General features: G+C 34.6%; 12 protein-coding genes across 12 annotated transcripts; 8 read left to right on the top strand and 4 right to left on the bottom strand.

The window, feature by feature from the left end:
* Positions 1 to 103: 103 nt before the first annotated feature.
* On the top strand, positions 104 to 1,498 carry RO3G_05032 (uncharacterized protein; the record flags this gene model as incomplete). Its single annotated transcript, XM_067659622.1, has 8 exons — positions 104 to 355; positions 411 to 546; positions 598 to 692; positions 746 to 970; positions 1,040 to 1,196; positions 1,245 to 1,300; positions 1,370 to 1,408; positions 1,460 to 1,498. 8 exons carry the CDS (start codon positions 104 to 106, stop codon positions 1,496 to 1,498), a joined length of 999 nt encoding a protein of 332 aa, XP_067515723.1.
* A 99-nt stretch (positions 1,499 to 1,597) lies between these two features.
* Positions 1,598 to 1,856, bottom strand: RO3G_05031 (uncharacterized protein; the record flags this gene model as incomplete). Its single annotated transcript, XM_067659621.1, has 2 exons — positions 1,598 to 1,668; positions 1,775 to 1,856. The coding sequence occupies 2 exons, from the start codon at positions 1,854 to 1,856 to the stop codon at positions 1,598 to 1,600; spliced, it is 153 nt and encodes a 50-aa protein (XP_067515722.1).
* A 297-nt stretch (positions 1,857 to 2,153) lies between these two features.
* On the bottom strand, positions 2,154 to 3,293 carry RO3G_05030 (uncharacterized protein; the record flags this gene model as incomplete). Its single annotated transcript, XM_067659620.1, has 1 exon — positions 2,154 to 3,293. One exon carries the CDS (start codon positions 3,291 to 3,293, stop codon positions 2,154 to 2,156), a length of 1,140 nt encoding a protein of 379 aa, XP_067515721.1.
* A 2,319-nt stretch (positions 3,294 to 5,612) lies between these two features.
* Positions 5,613 to 6,883, top strand: RO3G_05029 (uncharacterized protein; the record flags this gene model as incomplete). The annotated part of the gene is made up of 2 exons (XM_067659619.1): positions 5,613 to 6,018; positions 6,048 to 6,883. The coding sequence occupies 2 exons, from the start codon at positions 5,613 to 5,615 to the stop codon at positions 6,881 to 6,883; spliced, it is 1,242 nt and encodes a 413-aa protein (XP_067515720.1).
* A 221-nt stretch (positions 6,884 to 7,104) lies between these two features.
* Positions 7,105 to 7,823, bottom strand: RO3G_05028 (uncharacterized protein; the record flags this gene model as incomplete). Its single annotated transcript, XM_067659618.1, has 2 exons — positions 7,105 to 7,425; positions 7,482 to 7,823. The coding sequence occupies 2 exons, from the start codon at positions 7,821 to 7,823 to the stop codon at positions 7,105 to 7,107; spliced, it is 663 nt and encodes a 220-aa protein (XP_067515719.1).
* A 360-nt stretch (positions 7,824 to 8,183) lies between these two features.
* Positions 8,184 to 10,539, top strand: RO3G_05027 (uncharacterized protein; the record flags this gene model as incomplete). Its single annotated transcript, XM_067659617.1, has 12 exons — positions 8,184 to 8,269; positions 8,396 to 8,486; positions 8,535 to 8,703; positions 8,818 to 8,864; positions 8,914 to 8,934; positions 9,105 to 9,167; positions 9,221 to 9,320; positions 9,372 to 9,469; positions 9,520 to 9,827; positions 9,882 to 10,194; positions 10,244 to 10,477; positions 10,525 to 10,539. 12 exons carry the CDS (start codon positions 8,184 to 8,186, stop codon positions 10,537 to 10,539), a joined length of 1,545 nt encoding a protein of 514 aa, XP_067515718.1.
* A 424-nt stretch (positions 10,540 to 10,963) lies between these two features.
* Positions 10,964 to 12,137, top strand: RO3G_05026 (uncharacterized protein; the record flags this gene model as incomplete). Its single annotated transcript, XM_067659616.1, has 7 exons — positions 10,964 to 11,060; positions 11,110 to 11,191; positions 11,257 to 11,413; positions 11,458 to 11,587; positions 11,653 to 11,681; positions 11,732 to 12,019; positions 12,066 to 12,137. 7 exons carry the CDS (start codon positions 10,964 to 10,966, stop codon positions 12,135 to 12,137), a joined length of 855 nt encoding a protein of 284 aa, XP_067515717.1.
* Positions 12,138 to 12,234: 97 nt separating this feature from the next.
* Positions 12,235 to 13,409, bottom strand: RO3G_05025 (uncharacterized protein; the record flags this gene model as incomplete). Its single annotated transcript, XM_067659615.1, has 6 exons — positions 12,235 to 12,440; positions 12,498 to 12,686; positions 12,736 to 13,044; positions 13,099 to 13,186; positions 13,231 to 13,243; positions 13,294 to 13,409. The coding sequence occupies 6 exons, from the start codon at positions 13,407 to 13,409 to the stop codon at positions 12,235 to 12,237; spliced, it is 921 nt and encodes a 306-aa protein (XP_067515716.1).
* Positions 13,410 to 16,671: 3,262 nt separating this feature from the next.
* Positions 16,672 to 17,842, top strand: RO3G_05024 (uncharacterized protein; the record flags this gene model as incomplete). Its single annotated transcript, XM_067659614.1, has 2 exons — positions 16,672 to 16,930; positions 16,980 to 17,842. 2 exons carry the CDS (start codon positions 16,672 to 16,674, stop codon positions 17,840 to 17,842), a joined length of 1,122 nt encoding a protein of 373 aa, XP_067515715.1.
* A 384-nt stretch (positions 17,843 to 18,226) lies between these two features.
* Positions 18,227 to 18,846, top strand: RO3G_05023 (50S ribosomal protein L36e; the record flags this gene model as incomplete). The annotated part of the gene is made up of 3 exons (XM_067659613.1): positions 18,227 to 18,316; positions 18,586 to 18,720; positions 18,772 to 18,846. The coding sequence occupies 3 exons, from the start codon at positions 18,227 to 18,229 to the stop codon at positions 18,844 to 18,846; spliced, it is 300 nt and encodes a 99-aa protein (XP_067515714.1).
* A 497-nt stretch (positions 18,847 to 19,343) lies between these two features.
* RO3G_05022 (uncharacterized protein) lies at positions 19,344 to 20,104 on the top strand (the record flags this gene model as incomplete). Its single annotated transcript, XM_067659612.1, has 3 exons — positions 19,344 to 19,554; positions 19,613 to 19,816; positions 19,866 to 20,104. The coding sequence occupies 3 exons, from the start codon at positions 19,344 to 19,346 to the stop codon at positions 20,102 to 20,104; spliced, it is 654 nt and encodes a 217-aa protein (XP_067515713.1).
* A 307-nt stretch (positions 20,105 to 20,411) lies between these two features.
* Positions 20,412 to 22,386, top strand: RO3G_05021 (uncharacterized protein; the record flags this gene model as incomplete). Its single annotated transcript, XM_067659611.1, has 4 exons — positions 20,412 to 21,095; positions 21,141 to 21,937; positions 21,982 to 22,169; positions 22,217 to 22,386. 4 exons carry the CDS (start codon positions 20,412 to 20,414, stop codon positions 22,384 to 22,386), a joined length of 1,839 nt encoding a protein of 612 aa, XP_067515712.1.
* Positions 22,387 to 22,566: the final 180 nt, after the last annotated feature.

Here is a 22,566-nt window from a genome sequence, read left to right as displayed (position 1 = left end):
ATAATAGAAAGATAAAAAAAAAAAAAAAAAAAAAAAAAAACTCTGTCAGTGTTCCTTTTACATTATTAAAACTCCTGTTCTTTTAATTTTGCTTTTTGCTTACATGGGATTTCCAAGTTGGGCATCTGTTCTTGTTGCACTAGGTGCATCTGTAATTACTATTGCTATTGGCGACTTTATCTATAGAAAGATTGCCCGTATTCCTTTCAAACCTGGTGGGAAAGCTTGCCTCATTACTGGTGGAAGTACAGGTTTAGGAAAAGCCTTGGCTATCGAATTAGCTAAAGTAGGAGCAGATATCTGTATTATAGCTAGGAGAGTAAAGGAGCTCGAGGCAGCAGCTGAAGAAATAAAGGTTCATATATAGACAAAATGTTCTGCTCTTGTTCAACTAATATATATTATATAAGGCACATTGTATTAATAAAAGTCAACAAGTAGTCTACATTAGTGCTGATGTCACTAGCCAAAAAGATGTTGTACGTATCTTTGATGAAGCTAATGTTAAGCTGGGTCGAAATCCCGAATTTGTATGTGCATGTGCAGGTAAAGTTAAAATAAAATAGGCAAATGTATAAATATTGATTCCATACTTAGGTGCTTCTTACCCAAAGTTTTTTCTCGATCATACTTTGGAGGATTTCGAAAAGTTGACCAATCTCAATTATCTTGGTCAAGCTTATGTTGCTCACGTAAGGAAAGAGAATAAAGTAAGAGCTAAGTATCTTATTTTTTATGTTAATAGCAAGCTGCTCAGCGTATGAGAGACTCCAATATGAAGAATGGGAAAATTGTATTTGTATCATCTATGTTAGGTATGCTTAGCTTTGCTGGATGGGCTACTTACTCTCCCACCAAATATGCAATCCGTGGTTTGGCCGATACGCTTCGTAATGAATTAAAAAGATACAACATTGGTATTCATATCTTCTTCCCAGGAGGAATTTTGTCACCTGGATTTGACATTGAGGTTTGAAGAACAAAAGCTTTGTTTTATTGGAAGAAACATGTATACTAAACCAAAATCAAAATCAAATAGAACATGACCAAACCAGAAGTAACAAAGATTATTGAAGGAGCTAATACTCCTCAAACGAGTACCGAATGTGCTCAATCATTATTGAAAGGCTTACTTGCAGGTGAATACATGATTACTACAGATTTTATTTCTGAAGTTCTTCGCTGTACTGTTAGAGGTAAGTTGGTATAATCTTTTATTGTTTTATACTCATATCGTTTCTTAGGTGTCAGTCCTACCAACAACCTTATACTTGATTGGCTCATGGCAGTCATTGGACAGGTAGGCAAAAATGGATCAATGTGTTCGTATTTAATTTTTGTATTAATGCAACATTTTATTATTCTTTAGCCTATTGGATCTGGATATGCTTTATACATGGATTACGTAGTAAAAAATACTGCGTACTAGAATGTTTTTCATTATAATATATATACACAGAGCTCGTATTTATTTTCTCTCGGTATCTCTACGATTTAAATCTGCAAAACCAAGGTTTTTCATATCGTCTCTATCCATCAAACCACTATATTGATATTAGAGTTCAATTTTTATATCATCATTCTTTCCTTTTTATATTTACTTGTCCATTCTACATTGAAGATATGCTTTTGAGAACTGACGACATAACCCGTTATTATTCTTATTCTCTTTTAAACACTTTATATATTCTTTTATGAATGCCTTGCATTCACCTATGACACTGATGTTATTAGTTACGATTAACTAGAGAATTTTTAACATTGACTTTCTTACCGTCGTGATCTAAAGGAAAGCTACCGAGCAATGGGGCTTTTCCAGGTGAAGATTCAACATTAGATGTTCTGCCGAATGCCATAATAGAATAGAGAACAAGGGTTTGGACATTGGTTTTTAGGGGTTTTTGTTCCTTTGACGGAGTTGGAACATTTTTGAATACAAATGTTTTTGAAGTCCTCCAAGCTAAATCTATCCTTTTCTTTTTCTTATTTCACTTGTATGCTAAACAACAGAAAGAATGAGTCTCCCTCTCCGAGAATAAATATTACAACCTTTTATATGAACATAAGAATTTATATAGGCTTATTTTATATTTTTTTATTTTGCATGATTTGTTTTTTAAGAGAGAATGGACAATGCTATAGTTATACAATTTTTAAATTGATCGAGCTGCTTCTTGCTTGTTGAAGTTTTGTGGCTTTAGGATTTGACTGATGTCGAATGGATTTTGGGAAGTAGATGTGATTCTTTGAGCCGGGAGTTCATAACGAATATTTAGCTCGGTTAAGATTGATTTCAAGGCTAACATAAAGCGTGTCTTTCTTTGGAATCGTTTACCGAGCTCTACCCAATTACCTTTATGAGGCAGCCAAACAACAAGAATGATTTGATTCATATCTAATATCTGAGACACACGCATATCAAACCCTGTTGCGAAATCACGACTTTGAGACTGTACCCACTCTGAAAGTCTTTCGCGTAACAAGAGGATTGTCTCATTGTTTGTTCTGAAATCAATATTGAACGTCAATGACTCTCCCATATTTCCTGATCGCCGTACATTACAAATGATCTTTGTTTGAAGTAGTACTGTAGGTGCATAAAGTTTCATGCCATCAGCGCCGATGAATATAGTTCCAAGGATACCAATGTTCTCTACAAACATATAGCTGCCATCAATTAGAACCAGATCCCCAGAGTCATAAGGATGCGTTACAAATTGGAAAATGATGCCTTGGCAAAGCGCCTTGGCGGAGGTATCAAAAATGAATGTGCAAGCAGCCAGAAGGGTTCCAAAGGGAATTAGTGCCGCCCAAAAGTCAACACTAAAGATGGATAGAGAGACAAATAGGGTGATCAGACAAGTAATGACGAGTAAGATGCCATCGATCTTACCCATAGCTTGACTAGTATCACGGATGGCTTGAGCAAGCCCCTTTCGCTCTCTATAAATTTGTACCACCGTATCACGAAACTCTCGTCTTGTTAGATTACCATTGCCATCCTTATCGAATACGTCAAATGCTTCTTTTGCTTCCTCAGGTTTTCCAAAGTAAGGGGTAAAATGACGAATATCTAATTTTGACTTGATGTCTTCATCTTTTCCTAAAAAATTACCATCTGGAAATGCTAAGGAATAAAATAACTTCTTTGCGACTTTTTTGGCAGAATCATCAGAGTTAATGTCCATCTTATCCTTTTCCAGACGACCAGAGACATCACTTGTCGGTTTCTCTGCTAAAACAATGCTGGATATGCCTTTTTTGAAAATATCAAATGAAGAGAGATGGTGCATGGTTTTGTCTGTCAGTTTCACTGGCTTCCTGCAGACATCAATGTTCTGCTGATCCTTCAATCCTTTTTGTGACCTCCTATTTCTAACTCGGCTATTACGATTAGTAACGACGGAACTGGAGACGGGGCGAGTCCTTTTTTCTGACTTGCTAAGTGTATCAAGAACTTTGAAGAGTAAACATGTTTGTTAGATTTATAGACGATAGCCATAATCCTTATTTACTTTTTAAGCTCTTCTTGTTTTCAGCAAGCCTGTCCTGAAAGGCAGTACGATGAAACTTCAGAGCTAATCAAGGACTTAATGATTTTTCAAGTGCTTAAGATTCTATGATATACCAATAACTTCTGTGATCGCCTTTTGACCAAATAATAAAATAGTTGCAGCCAATAGACACCCGAACGCTTTTGTAATAATACTTGAATAGGAATGAAGCTTAATTGACTAAAAATAAATCAAAAGTCAGTAGAATAAATTTTAACTCTTTTCTTTTTTACAGGAAATGGAATATTAATTAAGAACGCCCAGGAGCCAACATTCCAAGCAGCCAATAAAATCATGCAAAAGTAGCCCTTAAGGCTCATGTAATACTATTAAAGCCCCTAACAAGTTTAATTATGCATAGACGGATCGGATGCATGTCTTTTACCTCCATATATGATTTAGCTCTCTCAGATCTTCTGCCTCTGAATATCTTTATCCAAAGAGATACAATAGACGGAACAGAGTCTAAAGCAAACGTTGTAATCCAAAAAATGTGCCACATAAAAGCTGCCCAATACATCCAACACTGAACATTACTTCTTATGTTCTTAAATTCAGGGTTTTGTCGTTCGGCTTGTGTCGGCTTGGGTAATGCAAAATAGATGATGATGGCTATAATAACAAATATACAGGATCCCAAAAAGGCAATAATAACGCGTTTCAATAATGGAGACAAATAATGCCAACAACAAGGGTTCCGTATAGCCGCTTGTAAACGCTCTTTTGTAGTCTTTCGACGCTTGAGCTTGATATAATCTGGATCATCATTCCAATCAAATTCGCGATCACTGTCTTCGTCTTCTGTAAGACAGCTAGATACTGTGAAATTACTCTCTGCATATTCGTCTTGCTTCTCTTCTTCTTTTGTCTCCTTGTATGTAATATTGGGCGTGTCTTGCTGGATGTCACCAAACGGATTCTCAACAGTAACTTTTGCGGAGACAGAAGATTGATCAACTGGGCGCGTATCTTTCGTCGGAGAAAGACAAAAATCTTTTTGTTTCTGCATTTCAACAATGCAGTAAGATAAACTATCGATTGAATTTCTTTTACCAATGTCTTTTGGCATTTCTTGCTTTAGATAAAAAGAAAAAATGAAGAAAAGGGGAAGCAATTAGGTATTAACTGGATTTCTTATAATGTGTGAATATATTTTTAAACACAGACCAACTCTTTCCAAAACAAGTAATATCTCACCAAAACTTGAAATTAACAGAAATAGTAAACCATTTTTAACTCGCTTGATAACTTGTATTACACAAACAGTATAATATGACTTGTTATTGAATCTTAAAAGCACAATGCAAGAAATAAAGTTAAAGACGTAATGCTGTTCTTCTTCTACTGGAGTTCTATCATACTACTACCAAAGCCACTCAACAGGAGCAACTTTATCACTGACAGAGTTTTATTAGATTTTACAACAAATGATCCTTCAAGTCATAAAAGTATTATTTTTCTTGTATAAAATACTTAAAAGCTGTGGTTGTCGTTTACCCTTCCATTTTCTTTAGTCAGTCTTTAAACATTGCTTTTATAAATCATGAAACCATAGATAAACTATTGTTTTTAACAGTATCTTACAAAAATTTACTAAAATAACTGTATCTCGAAAAGGCTGCTACCTTTTTCGCTTCTTTGAAAGTCTAAAATAATCATTGAGTAAGTCGTACTAATCACTTTGAGCCAAAGAAAAAAAAATGTCGAAAAAGTGACTTGTTTGATCACTTTGAATATACAAAAATCTTTCATAGTGATAAAATACCGTGATTAATCAAGTACCGATAATTATTACACATATTTGATAGAAGAAAAGAATGACTTGCCCCTTGTTAGGTTGATGAAAGATGTATATCAGTGAGAAGAAAAAAGGGGTTGGAATTATGATTAATGTAACCACTACAAAATACCAATTCAAGGATAATTAGTTGAGACCGAATTTCTTGTGTTGCCCATTGCAATTTTTTTCTTGGTAAACCATTTTTTCATTTCGTTTCTCTTTTTTTTTTCTATTTTTACCTTTTTTACTTATTTTTCCGTGCTGGTACACGTATTGATATGGAATCAACAAGGAAACGTACACATTTATCAACTGAACAAGTATCTTTACTTGAGAGTTCATTTAACGAGAACTCACTTCCGGACTCTGCCGTACGTAGCCGATTAGCGCAAGAGCTTTCTGTAACTGAAAGAACAGTGCAAATATGGTTTCAAAATCGAAGAGCTAAAGAAAAGAAGATCAAGATACGATTAGAAAAACAAAGCCAAAAACCAGCCACACCCAACCGTTTCCAACCTACGTTTCGTTCGTTGATGACACCGGAAGCATTTGAACAGCCTGAAGAGCAAGAGATGGTTTACAAACGCCCTCGTTCTGTTTCTAAACCTGAACCTAAAACATCATCCGAGGTTCGATCGTTGGACCAACATCAGCAGCGGGCGTTATCCGAGGGTTTAACCCAAGGTATTATATTTATCACCACTTACGCATAGATATTTATAGTCCGTTTTTAGCTACAAGTCTTGGCCGCTCGTATTCTGATAAAATCCCGATTCAGATTATCCCACTTCAACCCAGTATACTCCGCATTGGTACATGGACACGATTTAGTTCTGAACAACAAGCGCTTGAGTGGGATCTGTTTTGTTATGTTATATTTTCAGAGCGTGCATTTGTTTGGAAAATAAGAGTGGGCAAACATCAGTTCAAGATTCAGGTGGGGTTTGACCAGATACAATACATTCAACTGCAACCCACAGGACAATTAGATATTCATGTCTGTTTACCACTTTCATTTGGCATGCTACGGTTTCAGCAAGATCAAGACTGGGTGCCGTGTGGAGACTTTACTGAGAATCAACAGGCGAGCATCACTCCTGTTCACAGTTTACAAGGGAGTTATGAATCCTTCAAGAGTGCTTTATTAGATACTGTGGCGTTTGCACCAGAGCTATCCACCAAATTGATATACAATACAGCGAACACTCCAGTTATTATGGAGAACAGCCTACATGATGTCGGTCGAGAGTATACCGTGTCGCCATCTGCAACTCCGGAACCTTTTATGATGCAGTATAACAATGAATTGACAAAATGGAGGGCTAATACAGCACCTACTTCAAATAATCATTTAATGCTTCAAACATCATTTTCTTATTCCAATTTGCCATCCAACAATAGCGTGCAACAACAACAACAGCAACAGGTATTACTACAGCAAAGACAACAACAGTTACTACAGCAACAGCTATTACAACAGCAACAACAACAATACAGTATTTATGCTACAGTCCCACCAACAAATGCCTTTTATTCTTCATTTTTATAAATGGTGTACATGTGCGTGGATGTTTTTCTTTCTTAGTTAAAGCTGAGCTTTAAATCTAGGAAACTTTTCTTTTACATATCTTTACCCACATACGTGTGATTTATATAGCATAAAAACCACCGATGTACATATGACGTTTTGATTTAACGAGGGATGCTTTATGTCAAAATATATGAAAATAAAAAGTAAAATAAACCAACACTATTTATTATTATTTTTTTTTAATTCTTCAACATTAAACCAAAACGAAGACCAGCTACAGCCAAAGCGGCTACTTTAATTGCATCCAAGGCCATGTAACCCACCAGGCCAGTCAGAGGAGGAGATTGATGATCATAAACTCCTTCAGTCATTGTTTCTCCACGACCAATCTGAATAGCACGCTTATTTAATCTTGGGGTGAAATAGGCGGATTGAATGACAGTGATGGCAATAGGAGCCACGGCAGCGGCCTTCAACATATTGTCAACAAATCCGTTGTTTTTAACAATACGATCATTCCAACTTATCAATAAGCCAAGATTTACTAAGCTTACTTTGGTCTACATATAAAAGATGAGCTTCTTTTATTCTATTAGCCTTCGTCCATTCATGTTACCTCAAGCTTATTCATCCAACTAATTCTGTGACGACAAATATCGACCTTTTGCCATTCATCCAAGCTGGGTACAGCAGCTAAAAGTGGGGTTTCAAGAAAACCAACGTTCGTGATAGTAGCAAACCAGATAGCATTGAGTGCAGTTAGACTAAGAGTCAATTCACGTAAAGATGCTTTGCTAACACACGTCTTGTAAAGAATCAGACTGCAAGCTGCAGATGGAATAGCCACTTTGGCAGTAGACCAAGGATCTAGTAAGAATTTAGATAATTTGGATTGATCCTTAGGTGTAGGTGTAGAGATCGTGGTAGTAGAAGTAGTAGTTTTTTGAACAGAAGACATATTTTAATGAAAAAGAAGAAAAAGATAAATTCTTGCTTTAATAGAAAAAATAAAATGAGAAACCCTTTATATAAATGTATTTTATATGACATATCCATGCCATCATTTCACACTATTGTTCTTGTTCGGTGATTTAAATACATTGTTTGTGTCCCCAAGAAGGTGAATGTTTCTTGAGGGTCCAAATAAGGGAAAAATGTAAAAAAAGAGCATGATGCAGCCTTAATAATAATAACAATCGCTCTACTTTTTATTATTATTATTTTTTCTTTTCATCTTTATATATAATATTATGACTAGTTATTTAACCTCCAATTTGAACCAACTTCCTTTAAAAAAGCCCTTTGAAGGTAATATAAAATGTTTGATTTTGTTATGTATAATAACAAAAACAATAATAGAGAAGGGAAGAATGGTGAATGCTTGGGAGCTGATTCAAAGGAAAAGTAAGTAAAAATAAACCTACTGTTTATGATTCTCTGCTAATTTAATATAATTTATAGCTTTTACAAAATGGTACAAATTCATTTCTCTCTGCATGAATTTTTTTTTTCCTTACACGTATTTCGTAGGGTCAACAATAAGCTTGATATTAAAAATATACCAAACATCAACCATTTAAATGAAGATTTAGCAAATGGTGTTCGCTTAATACAGTTACTTGTAAGCACAAATCTATAGTGTAAAAGAAATATTACTAATTATTAATAGGAAATTATTGGTGGTGAATCCCTAAGACCTTATAATATGAACCCAACCATGATTTTCCAAAAGATGGAAAATGTGAATAAAGCATTAGACTTCATTAAGTCAAGAGGAGTTGCATTAACAAATATTGGTGCAGAAGATATTGTCAATAAGAATCTAAAGCTTGTCTTGGGTATGCTTTGGACAATTATTTTAAGATTTACCATTGCTGATATCAAGTAAAGTTTTTTACTTTTTATTTTTTATTATAATAATAGCTGTGCTTGCTAATGCCTTTTTTATATAGTCAAGATGGAAAGAATGCTAAAGAAGGACTTTTGCTTTGGTGCCAGCGTAAAACTGCACAATATGAAGAAGTAGATGTACAAGATTTTACTTATAGTTGGACAGATGGCCTTGCGCTGTAAGTACATAATATAAAAAAACATAAAAAGATACTGAATTGTAATGAAATAGATGTGCTTTAATACATCACCATCATCCAGAATTATTAGATTTTGATGCTTTAGATAAGGTTATTAGTTTATATCACTTTATACATCAAAACACTGGAATATTAATATCATACATTAGACTGACAGACACGGCAATACAGCCTTAGCTTTTGAAATTGCTGAAAAGAACTTTAATATTCCCGTAAGTCGCTTATTACTTATCTAGTGTGCACAAGTTCATACTTGCATTAATAGAAATTATTGGATGTTGAAGATCTGTGTGATATTTCAAAGCCAGATGAAAGATCAGTCATGACTTATGTAGCTGAATACTTTCATGCCTTTTCTGCCTTGGGTAAAACGAAATACACTTTATACAAAGCTAAAGCTAATTTATATGAAATAGATGAATTCGAAACAGCCGGTCGAAGGGTAGCTAAATTTGCTGATGTCTTGGTGTCTGTTTGGGAAATGAAGCATTATTATGAAGAACGTGTGATTGCAGTAAGTTATGGCTTATAACAAAAGTAGCTAAAGGCTAATAAAAAAAACAGTTAATGGAAGCTGTTGAGCTGATTCAAGAGGACTGGGAATCAACTGAATTAACAGATAGTTATATTGACGCCAAAGAAAAGAGTACAAATTTCGCCATCTATAAAAGCACACAAAAGAGAGAATGGCTGGCTGAAAAAAGAGATATTGATGCCCTACTAGGAAACATTCAAACAAAAGCAAAGACATACAACTTGAAGCCTTATTACCCACCACCCGGGCTGACACTCAAAGATTTGGATGATACCTGGACTCAATTATTATTAAATGAAGCTAGATATCATCGTAGAATTAACAGCACCATTCGACAGTAAAGTACAGAGTATATTTCTAATAATACCTATTAATCGATCCTATTTGTTAGAATCAAAGAAGGCCTTCGAAAAGCATTTGCAGAAGCAGCCAATGATTTTCAAGAGCAATTGGATACAATCTCAGCCAAACTGGTGAACCTTGAAGGAAGCTTACAGTCTCAATTAAAGATGGTTCAGAACCTCACTAGTCTATTTGAACCCTTACAGTATTCATTGGATATCATTCAAATGTTAGATCAAGAATGTATTGAAGCCAACACTGAAGAAAATGATTATACAGTCTATTCATTTGAAGACTTAAGGTTTGGCCTGGATTTAGTGAAAGAAGCAGTACAAAAGAAGAGCGCATTTATACAAAATCAAGTAAAATGATAATGTTATGTATATGCCATATACTAATCAATAAGTCTAGATTATCTCTCGAAATATGACAAATCTTACACCCGCACAACTAGAAGAGTTTGAACAAACATTTAGATATTTTGACAAGAATAATACAAACACACTGTCTGTATCTGACTTCAAGTATGCTATATCCAGTTTAGGAATTGTTTATGACAATGACAAATTGGAAAATATATTTTACACAATCACCAATGACAATGACTTTGCTACCTTTGAGCAGTTTATCCGCTTTATGGTCTCTGTAACAGAAGATAAATCAACGCCCGATCAACTTAGAGACTCATTTAGAACCATGGCTGGTGACAAACCCTTTGTGACAGAAATGGACTTAAAAATGAGCCAAGTGCCGATGAAGATGATTGATTACTTGAAAGAAACAATGCCAAAGAGTCGTGAGAATGAACAAGAAGGATATGATTATGAGCTTTATGTTGAACGAATGTTTAATTAATAAACACATGTGCCTTGTTTATAAACAGGGGCATCAAATGTTTTAGAATTACTGCTACCCCAAAATCACTGAGTGAAATCATCAAGACACACCATCTTCCCGGGTAGTTTTTCGGACGGGACAATGGGAGCATGAGGTCGTCCAATAAAAATCGCATGATCCCTGATAACTTGCTTGAGTTTTAAACACATCCTTTTCTTTCCTTCTTTTTAAGTATATAAGATGACAAACTACAATCCACCCACTCTTTCACGCGCTCCAGTGTCTGTTCGTAAAATGGTTCAAATCCTTCGAGATCCAGTCATCTTTACGAGCGTTGCGACCATTACTGTCATTAGTACTTTAGGTACTTGGTATTATTATTCAAGAAAAGGTACAAACCTAATTACAATAACAATCAAAAAACTTACACAAACATTTAGTCCCTACTCGAATACTAGACCAACATATAGTAAAGGAATTCAAATTGCAGCAGGTTACGCCCATTAATCATAACACTAGCATGTAAAAAAAAAAAAAAAAAAAAAAAAAAAAAAAAATTCAGGGGAAAGTTGCTTACAGTTGATTAGTTATCGGTTGGCTCTTCCTCGACAGGATGATGTATTAGGGCTACCTATTGGTCAACATGTTACGCTTGTTGCAAACATCGATGGTAAAGAGGTGCTTAGAAGTTATACACCTATCAGTAGTGATGAAGACAAAGGTTATTTTGAATTACTCATCAAGGTAATTATTTCGGCCTTTATAAAACAGATGTTAAGTTATAATAGACTTATCCAAGTGGTGCATTAAGTCAATACATTTCAAAATTAAAAGTGGGAGATAAAATTGGTGTAAAAGGGCCTAAAGGTGCATTTACTTATTCTCCAAATATGACCAAGGAAATTGGCATGGTTGCAGGTAAAAAACAAAAGGACAGGTTATTTATAAAAATGCTCTTTTTATAACAAAGAACAAAACAATAGGCGGTACAGGTATTACACCTATGCTTCAGGTACAGAGCTACTCTGTTTAGAAAAAGAGTGACTCACTGCTATTATGTAGATTATTAAGGCTATTTTACGCAATCCAAAAGACAAAACAAAGATTTCTTTCATATTTGGTAACGTTACCAAAGCAGATATTTTATTAGAAAAAGAATTGGCCTATTTATCAGAAAAGCATCCTGAACAATTGAGTGTTTATCATGTATTAAATGAACCTCCTGAAGATTGGAATCAAGGTGTTGGATTTATTACAAAGGATATTTTAGAACAAAGATTACCAAAACCATCGAGTGATGTAAAGATACTTGTGTGTGGTCCACCTCCTCTGGTGAAATCGGTGGTTAATGTAAGCTTCCGACTTTTATTTTATTTGTCTTAACATATTCTATTAGTCAACAACTGAATTAGGATTCGAGCCGCCTAGAACTGTTAGTAAATTGACAGATCAAGTATTCAAATTTTAATCATAAAAATAAAGAATTTATTTATAAAAGAAAGTGGAGAGAAAGAGAGAGAAAGAGAGAGTATTTACAACTTTACAATAAAAAGAAATCAACATGTTCATACAACAGTATCAAGCGGTTTCTCTGCTGTAAATATTTTCCACTGACAAAAACTATTGTATTTTTCAAATTCTGGTAATGCATCTGCGCATACTTGATCATACTCTTCTGGAGTTACTTTAATTTCAGTACACCACCAACGTTTCATTGATTTAAATAGGGCTTTGATTTGTTCTTTATAAAGGTATCCATACTGTTTTTGTACTAAAATAGAAAAGTTATAGAGCATGTAATTTGAGATTGAATAGCAGTATGATTTACATTGATCTGTTGGCCATTCACCAATGGGTATATCTATTGTTTGTTCTACAATATTGATATAGCCTGCTTGTTGCAGGTATTCATATAAATGGCTTGTGTAATCTTGGCGAACACCTATTGTTGCCGCAGCAGCAGAATACCAATTGTTGATTTTATCCAAGACTGGTCCAGGTCTTTTGAATAACAAATCTAATATTTTACTGTTATTATTCATCACAAGAGTATAAAGGCTATTTACCGTATTCTACCAATTCAATTTTTCCTCCTTGTTTTGTTATTCTGTAAAACTCATTAATCAAATTTGGCCATAGTTTAAAAGGTAGAATGGTAGCTACATCTCTTTGATAAACAAAATCAAATGTATTGCTACTAAAAGACAAGGGAGTCGTCAATAGATTCCCTTGCTGAAAACAAATATTTTCTGCTTGACCAGCATTAACAGAACTTTTAGCAAAGCTTAAATTTTCTTTTTCAAAAGAAGGCAAGATGTTCATTCCTATGACTTGACACGTTGGATAATCATGGGCCATTTCAAGTGACCAAAGACCTAGAAGGGATAATAATTATGAATAAATTGCAATAAATAATAACCTCTATTTACCCACTCCACAAGCACTTTCTAATATCTTTTTTGGTTCATTTAATTTTACGTGAATGTTTCCTTGAAATACTTGTTTTAAGATATAATGCTATTATAACATTTAAAACGAGTAAAGATGAATGTGTTTCTTACTTGTCTTGTCTGTCTAATGATATCGATTAATTTTGATATATTGTATCACTCTATCATTGTTACCTGTCCAATTCTTTTTCTGCACCATATTCATACATCCACATAGCATGAGTTGATTCAGTAAAGGTACTTGTTGTTGGTGTATTGGGTTCAATCTCATCTGAAGCAATAGAAGACATACTTTGATTATCTTGATTGCTACCTAAAGGATAAATGACTGATGATAAAGGCATGAGAGGTGTGATATGGTCAGCAGTGACTAATTGATGTCGTACTGGTCTGACAGACACTGTTTTCCCTGAAAGCCTTTTGATAGAAGGATTAAAGGATAACTTGTTGAATTTGACTGAATCAGTTTGTTTATTGTTTGATCGAGTTTTTTGTAGCGGATAATTAATAGACTCGTCTTTACTGACTGAGTTACCCATGAATGAATTAAAAAAAAAAAAAAAGAAGAGAAAAGAGAGAGAGAGAGAGAGAGAAGGAGAGATGTACACACGATGTTTGAAATAGCAAGTGAAATCTTGATGGGAAAAAAAAAAAAAAGTTTAGTTTTTTCTTTTTTTTCTTTTTTTTTTCCTGTTTTTAATCAAATAATAAGAAAAAGGGAAATCGTTTATCTTTTTGCTTATTTATTAAATAATATTCATTATTCTTTTTCTCTTTCTTTTTAATACATTTTTATTTAAATCATACAATTTTATCAAGAATAAGCGTGTTTATTTTTACCTCTTTTTTATATTTGGTTTAACTTTAGTCTTGAATTGTATTCCTAAACATTCTTTTCTAAAACCATTGTTCCTTTGTCTTTTTATTAACCACACATTAAAAGCCTTTATATGTGTAACTAACCAATAGCATTTGATCAGCGATTCGGATAAAAATTAATAACGTGATTCTTTTATTATAATTCCCATTTTTATACTCTCAGTCGATCACTACTCTTTTTTGTCTTTCAAAGTAAAAGGAGTTTTAATAAAAATAGAGCGTAAGAATACATGAATATTTGAAGGAAATAAAGATGCAAAGATTTACTAGACATATTCTATCAAAAGAAGTGAAATGGTTCTAAAAATATAAGTTTTACACTTGTTTTAAACTGAGTTAAAATATAGAAAAGAACTTTCTTTCTTGGAACGCGTAAAAATATAACAAAGACATGATTATTCTTTAATAAAAATTTTGTTTATTTCTTGATATTATCCACTATCCCCTATTTATCAGACTGAGAAGCTTCAACCTCTTTTTGTTTCACAAAGATGTTTGTAGTAAACGTTTTCATCCTCTTTACGTGTCAGAAATCATTGAAAACAGCGTGTTTCACAAAAGCATACATTATATTTTTCTACATTCAAAAGTAATAATAATCATAAAATCAAAGCAAATTCCTTTGTAAATTCAATTTGTTCAAGAATCCCAAAGCCAAATAGGCTGTTTTCAAAGGCTTAAGGAGTAACTTTTTTTTTTTATTTGCAACAAAGTATGACAACTGATGCCACTGAGAACCAATCATGTCTATTCTATTCTTAATTTCCAAAGTAAGGTCTCCGGCCAACACTGTCCACATTTAGAATGGATGAGCACAAGAGTAAAATTTGGATCTGAATATTCACTTGATAAAAAGCTTTCAATCGAATCCAAAAAGAAAGTTTTCAGTGTGCTATAAATGACAGATCATACACTGCGAGCTTCACATACACTTTGTGAGAATAAAGCAGTCTGGGATCATGACATCATTTGTTTGTTTCTTTTTCCACGCGAGCAGAATGGCACGTGCACAACAGGAATTCTGTGTAGTTGGTCCCTGACTTAAAGAGGTAAAGGATGAACTCCGTTTATGTCCGGCGATGGCTTTTTGTTATTATTTCAAGCCTTCCATTTTACAATGCTTGGAATTAGAACATAAGCCTATTCAAATTTTATTGTGACTTTCCATTTTAGGATTTGAAATATCTTTCAATCACTGTGAATGCGAATTATGTGGGATATGACCTGTAGTTCTGTCAAATACATCTTTTTACAATTCAAAAGAGTTGTTTATTAAATACAGTCAATAACAAGATTGATACTCTACAAATCAATTGCATATCTTTTAAGTCTGATGGATGAACAAACAATAAGACGGTTAACATGTAACTTTAAAGTAGTCATGGATACCACTAAAGAATTGGTTTGTTCTCTATTTAAACCCAGCATGACAACCGTTATTTGATGATTCTATAAACAACAAGCACAGGATTGACATAGAAAATCAATCAATCGTGATGATTGGTTTGATCATGTTAGGACCACTTGTATTTCTTGATTGCTTATATGCGTTCAAGAAATGAACAAGTGATAAACAGGAATAGAGAAACAATAACATTACCTGTGTGCACTGACAAAAAGAACAAGCCATCTTGGGCTTGTTGCTCATGACCTTTATTAAACCTATGTCATGATGATTGAGTTCTTTAAGCGAGCATTGAGGCTTCCAATCGTTAAAATCTCTCAACAGAATTTCTGTGTGGATACCAAGATTTTAATTCCGATCACTATATCCATTTTAGTACTTTGGCACCCGTGTCTTTTTTGCAGTCTCTACGGCAACTCACGGAAGTGAAAATTTTTGAGGCATTTTTTTTTTCATTATTTTTAATTGGTAAATTGATTTCATCTTTAATTATTTTGTATGTCATTTTCAGATTTAGAAATTCACTGTCAAGAAAAACAGGGCAATGATTTCCCAATCACATACAAGTTTTAATAAAAGAAGGGATGTCGACTGCTTAGCAAACTGTCTTTTAATTTGAACAAATCAATTGTTGTATCTTGTGTATCAGAAAACAGGGCCAAATGATATCATTCTGGATGCACGCGCGGCATCTTATTTCCGCCAGCCCTAAATTTCATAATCTGAAAAAAAGGGGCCCCTTTATCCTAGGCTACAAATGACAATCGATATTTGTTTAATGACTTCATTTATGATGGAATAGTAACAAGACGTTTAAAATGCTCAAAAGGATTTGATCTCTTGTGCTCAATTTTGAAGTAAGCCACGTTGTTTAAGGTTGTACTTTGGAAAGTCTAAAAAAGGGAAAACTGGTCCATAAATTGTAAAAATGTTAATACTTTATAATAAATCGGTCACTATTCTTCAATTTATTCATCCATTTATAACTCAATAAAAAAAAGATGTTTCTTTTTTTTTAAATGTATAGAATTCTGTCTAGGTCATTTATTCCCAAAAAAGGATTTTATGTGTAACATAGCAAGTTACAGAAAAGAATAATTGCCTTTTCTAGAATGAAAAATCAGAGCATATAAAAGACTCGATGTGTATAAGTTGTGTGTGTGAAAGATTTTTTTCCCTTTTTTCTTCTTTTATTTTTTTTTTAAAAAAACCATATTCACATTTTAAATAGTGTGTGTGTGTAGTAACAAAGAAAAAAAGCTTCAACCATGGACAACGCAGCGTATGACTTTTCTTCTGTTTTTGAAGACCCTATTTTTGCTACTTCTTTTGACAATAAATCATATAACTTTAATGAAGGCAATTACCTTTCTGATCCTTCAACTGTGCTTCAAGTCACTTTATCTACTGAGAGTGATTTATTAGATCAAGACTTTTCACCTGTTGCGACAACTACACCTATTGATATACCCAAGTCTCAATCTTCTTGTTCATACAATATACCACTCAACAATCAAAATTTTGAAGGTAAAATGATGCCAATCGTTCATCATTCAAGTATTCACAGTGACTATAGCTCTTTTACCTACTTCATATACTTCCTCTGTCAACAATCAAGACTTGACGTCTTATACCAATAGTCTTTCAAACATGTCGCGCTCACCCTTCATTGCGCCTGATGATCTAGCCTCTTGGTTTGATGAGCTAGCAGTACGATCACCTTCAGCAGGATCCATCTATTCAACTCACAGTCCACTACAGATCGGTAGTCCTTCTTCACCCCTTTGCTTTAGTGGATCCAACACACCTAACCACTTCTTGGCAAGCAGTCCAAACTCCCATATCCTTGGCAGTCCCTTGCTACAAGACCCTGTCTTGTCAACATCACCACTGGCTCAAAACTACAATCTAGCCTATCTTTCACCCACCTTGAGACCTACCTTATTTCGACAAAAAAACAAATCCCCCATGTGCAGTCCTCGTACTCGATTCTTACCACTCACCCAACATCTCTCTCAACAACAAGCAAAAGAGAGCACGACTGATTTTGTTACTTCTCCTTACCTTCCAGAAGAAGATAATGTGCCGGTGGCGACCGCAGACGGATTCGATGAACTGTCTGACCTCCTTTTTGGCAACGTGCAAGACCTAGAGCTTTTTCCAGCTGTCGTGTTACCACCTTCCTCACCACAGCCACAACCGGAGATTAAAAAGGCAAGAAATAACAAGACAAAACGAGGTACGAAGATTCACAGATGCCCCTATTGCAATCATACCAGTAACCGTGCCAACAACATGCGTGAACATGTACAAATACATAATCCAAACAGACCCAAGCCTTTTTGTTGTAAAATATGTGGTAGAGCATTTGCAAGAAAGCATGATATGAAAAGACACTACTTGTCTTGTAAGAAGTACTCAAACAAATCTTCCGTGTAGAACTGTATTATTTGTGTGTAAATAACTTTAGATTTTCTCTTTAATTTTTTTATATTCTTCATTATTGTTATGTATATCTTTTTTATTCTATATATTTGTGTTTGTTAAATAAAACATTGGGGAAGGAGAAGGGGAGGAGAATGTTCATATGATTTTGTTATATATTTGCCTTACACAGAACAAATTGGATCGTGAATATACAACCTTTTGTATCCCTAATCAATCAAGCGTTACAAAGAAGGTTCTAAACAAGCCATCCCTGCTACCTTTTTGCATGAATTTTGTCCGGTCAGTGAGGAGAGAAGCGGTCTTTGAATTTAATAGAACCCTCTTTTTTTGACAACTTGCACCTCTTGACTCGTTCTCTCCTCCTTTTTAAACAAAATGGCTGCTACAGGAATCGCTGTTGGTATCAACAAGGGTCACATCACTGCTCGTCGTACCCTTAAGGCTAAGCCTTCTAACAAGATTGGTGTAAGTTTATATGAATGAATGGATGGATGGATGTATAGATGGAAAATAAAATCAGTATATCTCAGCCAAACAACCAACCATTGTTTTTTGTGTAGAAAAAAAAATGTCAATTTTATACAATGTTTGAATTAGATGAATGAAATCAACCCGAAACAATGGAAAGCAATAGAATAACAGCATGTCAGCATTTCGTTTTTTATTCTCACTGTACATCCACCATTCTTTTTGTTTGTTACATTATTCATGTTAACTTTTTTCTTGAATGATAGGCTGCTTCTAAGCGTACTACTTTTGTCAAGTCCATTGTTCGTGAAGTTGCTGGTTATGCTCCTTATGAACGTCGTCTTATGGAATTGATCAAGAACTCCAAGGATAAGCGTGCCAAGAAGCTTTGCAAGTCCAAGGTAAAGAGAAAAATAAAAAAAAGATAAGCAGAGTGACTCATTGGATGATAGCTCGGTACTTTTGTTCGTGCCAAGAAGAAGATTGAAGAACTTCAAGGTGTTATTGCCGCTTCTCGTCGTCATTAAGCAACTTAATAAAAAAATAGCACTTTTTCTTTAAAAAAAAACAAAGCAATGTTGTGAGTAGAGATAATAGTTTTGGATGTTGTATTGAAAAATCATACGTTTGTTATAAAGTTGTTATTGACCTGATTACAAATGGAATTGTTTCCGAATTGTCAATTATATAAACAGTTTCAGGTTATGTGCAATTTCATATGTTTGAAACACAAAAATATCAATCAATTTTCACGTGTAATAACAATTCACTCTTTTTTTCCCCTTTTTTTTCTATTTTTTTGCTTTCTTTTTTTTTTCTCTTTCTTTTATTCTTTATGTCTACACTTGTAAATCAAGTTTTATCTCAAGCAGATAAATTTCCAATGATTAACCAATGGTTAAGTCCAAACGAACAATACAATAACAAAAAAATAGAAAGCTACACTCCTCGTCATCATTCTTTGGGTGCTCCTCCACCTTATGAAAATGTCGTTCGACAGCCCAAGCGATATAGTTTTTCAAGTATGATTTGGAAGAGAGCCTCTTCTTTTTCAAGTACAGCCTGTTCTGAGCCTGAAGTAGGGTTACCAATGACAACAATTGATAAAAAGCAAGTTGAAAATGGTATTACTTTATTAAATATCGCTACTGAAATGGCCAACAGCAACAACAATAAACCGATGGCTTTAGATCTTTATATGATGGGATTAGAGAAAATCATGTCTGCTTTACCTTGTAATACAATCATTCTATTTATAGAAAGTATAAAAACATTCAACTCTTCTTTTTTTAGTGGAATCAGATCCTTCTATTAAATTGACATTTGAAAGAAAATTGAATGAATTGAAAGAAAATTATCAATTAAATCTAGTTGATTCATCTGTACCTTTAGTTGACGAACAAGAAAAAGATACACCTATTCGACGACAGTTATCAAATCTAGTGATTCATGCTGCTATCTTGGGTGCTGTTGCTTTGAAAAAGAGTCCTATTCCTGGTAAGAGAAATGAATTGATATTTAACAAGTTCTTAATATGCAATAATAGATGCTGTGTCTGGTGTGGTTAACTATGCTGTGGATAAAATACAAATCATAGATGAAAAGCATAAAATACGTAAAAGAACTTGGGATTTAGCTGCTTTGAGTGTAAGTAAAGCAGTTGAAATTGATCGTCATTTTGAAATCCATCAAATGGTTACTGAAGCTGTTTATACTGGATTTGCTGCATTCATCAAAGCAGGTTTAGCTTATGCTGAGACACCTGGTTATAACCAAAAACAATAATAAAATATAGTTGTTTTCATAAAAGTATCCTTTAAAAACAATACATGATTTTCATATGTTTCTTTTGATTCTCATCGTTTCACAATCTTATTCTCTTATCCATCCTCATTTATACTTGACATCTCATTCTTTTCCCTCTCCTCTCCCTCCCCCAACATAATATAAACTCCGCTCTCTATGCCGCATGTGAAAATTGATGATAATTTTACTATGCGCTAACCGTGTGTAAATAATCCCTCCTTTTTTTTTTTTTTTTTTTTTTCTCTCTCTCTCTCTTTCAACTGTAACTCCCCACTCTTTTTTATACATGTTCAAGAGTACCACTCAACGGATTCGTACAATTATACCACGTATTGCAGCATCATCAGCCATTCGTGTCATACAACCTTCGATCGCTGTCCGTCTCACCACAGCTCGTTATCTCTCTCATTCTTCTTCTCAGTCCATTTGGTTACCATTTGATCGTGCCAGTTTACCTGAAGAGGATCCACGTCGATCGGAACCCTTTGTGGATGAAACAGACGTGGTCATCGTCGGTGGTGGACCTGCGGGTCTGTCTGCCGCGATTCGTTTCAAACAATTGGCGAATGAACAAGGCAAAGAATGTCGTGTGATGGTAGTTGAAAAGGCAGGAGAGATCGGTGCTCACACACTGTCTGGAGCTGTTTTGGAAACAAGAGCCTTGGATGAACTGATTCCGGATTGGAAAGAGAAGGGTGCACCTCTGAATACACCTGTTGTGCACGATTCAATGCGATACTTGACCAAGACCCTCTCAATTCCTTTACCTCATCCTCCTCAGATGAATAACAAGGGGAATTATATCGTCTCGCTCAATAACTTTGTAAAGTGGTTGGGTGAACAAGCAGAAGAATTGGGTGTAGAAATCTACCCTGGCTTTGCTGCAAGTGATGTACTTTATGATGATCGTGGTAATGTGCGTGGTGTTGCATTAAATGACGTCGGCTTGGATAAAAATTTTGAGCCCAAGGTAATCTATTTTTCCCACGATAACTCTTGTCTTACACTTCTTTAGGATACCTATGAAAGAGGTATGCAAGTCGCAGCCAAGATGACCTTTTTTGCTGAAGGATGTCATGGTTCACTTACGAAATCAATCGTCAAGAAATTTGATTTGAGAAAAGAGAGTGGACCTCAAAAGTATGGTATTGGACTTAAAGAAGTGTGGGAAGTTTCCCCTGAAAAGCATAAACCAGGTCATGTCATTCATTCTGTCGGTTGGCCGGTAGACATGAATACTTATGGTGGTAGTTTTATCTATCATTTCGAAGCAGATCGACATTTGGTTGCAGTGGGTTATGTGGTTGGATTAGATTATGAGAATCCTTATTTGAATCCATACAAGACCTTTCAAATGTTTAAACATCATCCTTCAGTCAAGTCTCTTTTAGAAGGTGGTAAATGTATTTCTTATGGTGCAAGAGCCATTAATGAAGGTGGATATCAATCGATTCCTAAACTGGCCTTCCCTGGTGGTGCTTTGATTGGTTGTACGGCTGGCTTCTTGAACGTGCCAAAGATCAAGGGTACACATACAGCGATGAAATCAGGCATGTTGGCAGCTGAATCTGCTTTTGATCGTTTGTTTGAAGAAGAAGTGATTGTTTTGGATAATTATGAAGACAAGATCAAGAATTCATGGGTTTATGATGAATTGTATCAAGTACGTAACGTCATTCCTTCCTTCCACGGTCCACTTGGTTTATATGGTGGTCTTGCTTATTCCGGCTTGGATACCCTTCTTTTGAAAGGTCGTGTTCCCTGGACATTTAAACACAAGAAGGCAGATTGGGAATGCATGAAGACAGCAGCGTAAGTGACAAGGGAATGAGCAGTAGTGATACTCATTTTTGTAGTGAATCTAAACCGATTGATTATCCAAAGCCTGATGGTGTCATCTCATTTGATTTGTTAACCAACGTCTCTCGTACAGGCACAAATCACGCAGAGAACCAACCTGTTCATTTACGTATTCGTGATACTAAAAAGCCTGTCGAAAGAAATTTAGCCATCTTTGATGGACCTGAGAATCGTTTCTGTCCTGGTAAGTCAAAGTTTTATTGACAGAATAATTTATTGATCGTTCATTAGCTGGTGTTTATGAATATGTTGATGATGAAAATAAGCCAGGAGAAAAACGACTTCAGATCAATTCTCAAAATTGTATTCACTGCAAGACTTGTGATATCAAGGATCCCTCACAAAACATTGACTGGACTGTACCCGAAGGAGGTGGAGGACCTCAATATGTCTGGACTTAAATTCTTTTTTTTTTCCCACTCAATTTTTTTTGTGTAATAAATTGAACCAATTAAAATATAGAATGATTTCGCCATCTTTCTGATAGTTGAGTGGTTAGGAAAAGAAGTATTGAAGGGTAAAGAAAAAGAAAAAGGATATTCTTTTCTTTTCTTCTTTATTTTTTCATATAAAAAGGTAGG

Source organism: Rhizopus delemar, genomic scaffold (genome assembly GCF_000149305.1).
Source record: "Rhizopus delemar RA 99-880 supercont3.3 genomic scaffold, whole genome shotgun sequence".
Classification (NCBI taxonomy): domain Eukaryota; kingdom Fungi; phylum Mucoromycota; class Mucoromycetes; order Mucorales; family Rhizopodaceae; genus Rhizopus; species Rhizopus delemar.
Note: the sequence above shows the minus strand (reverse complement) of the source record. Positions and strands in the feature narration are given on the sequence as shown.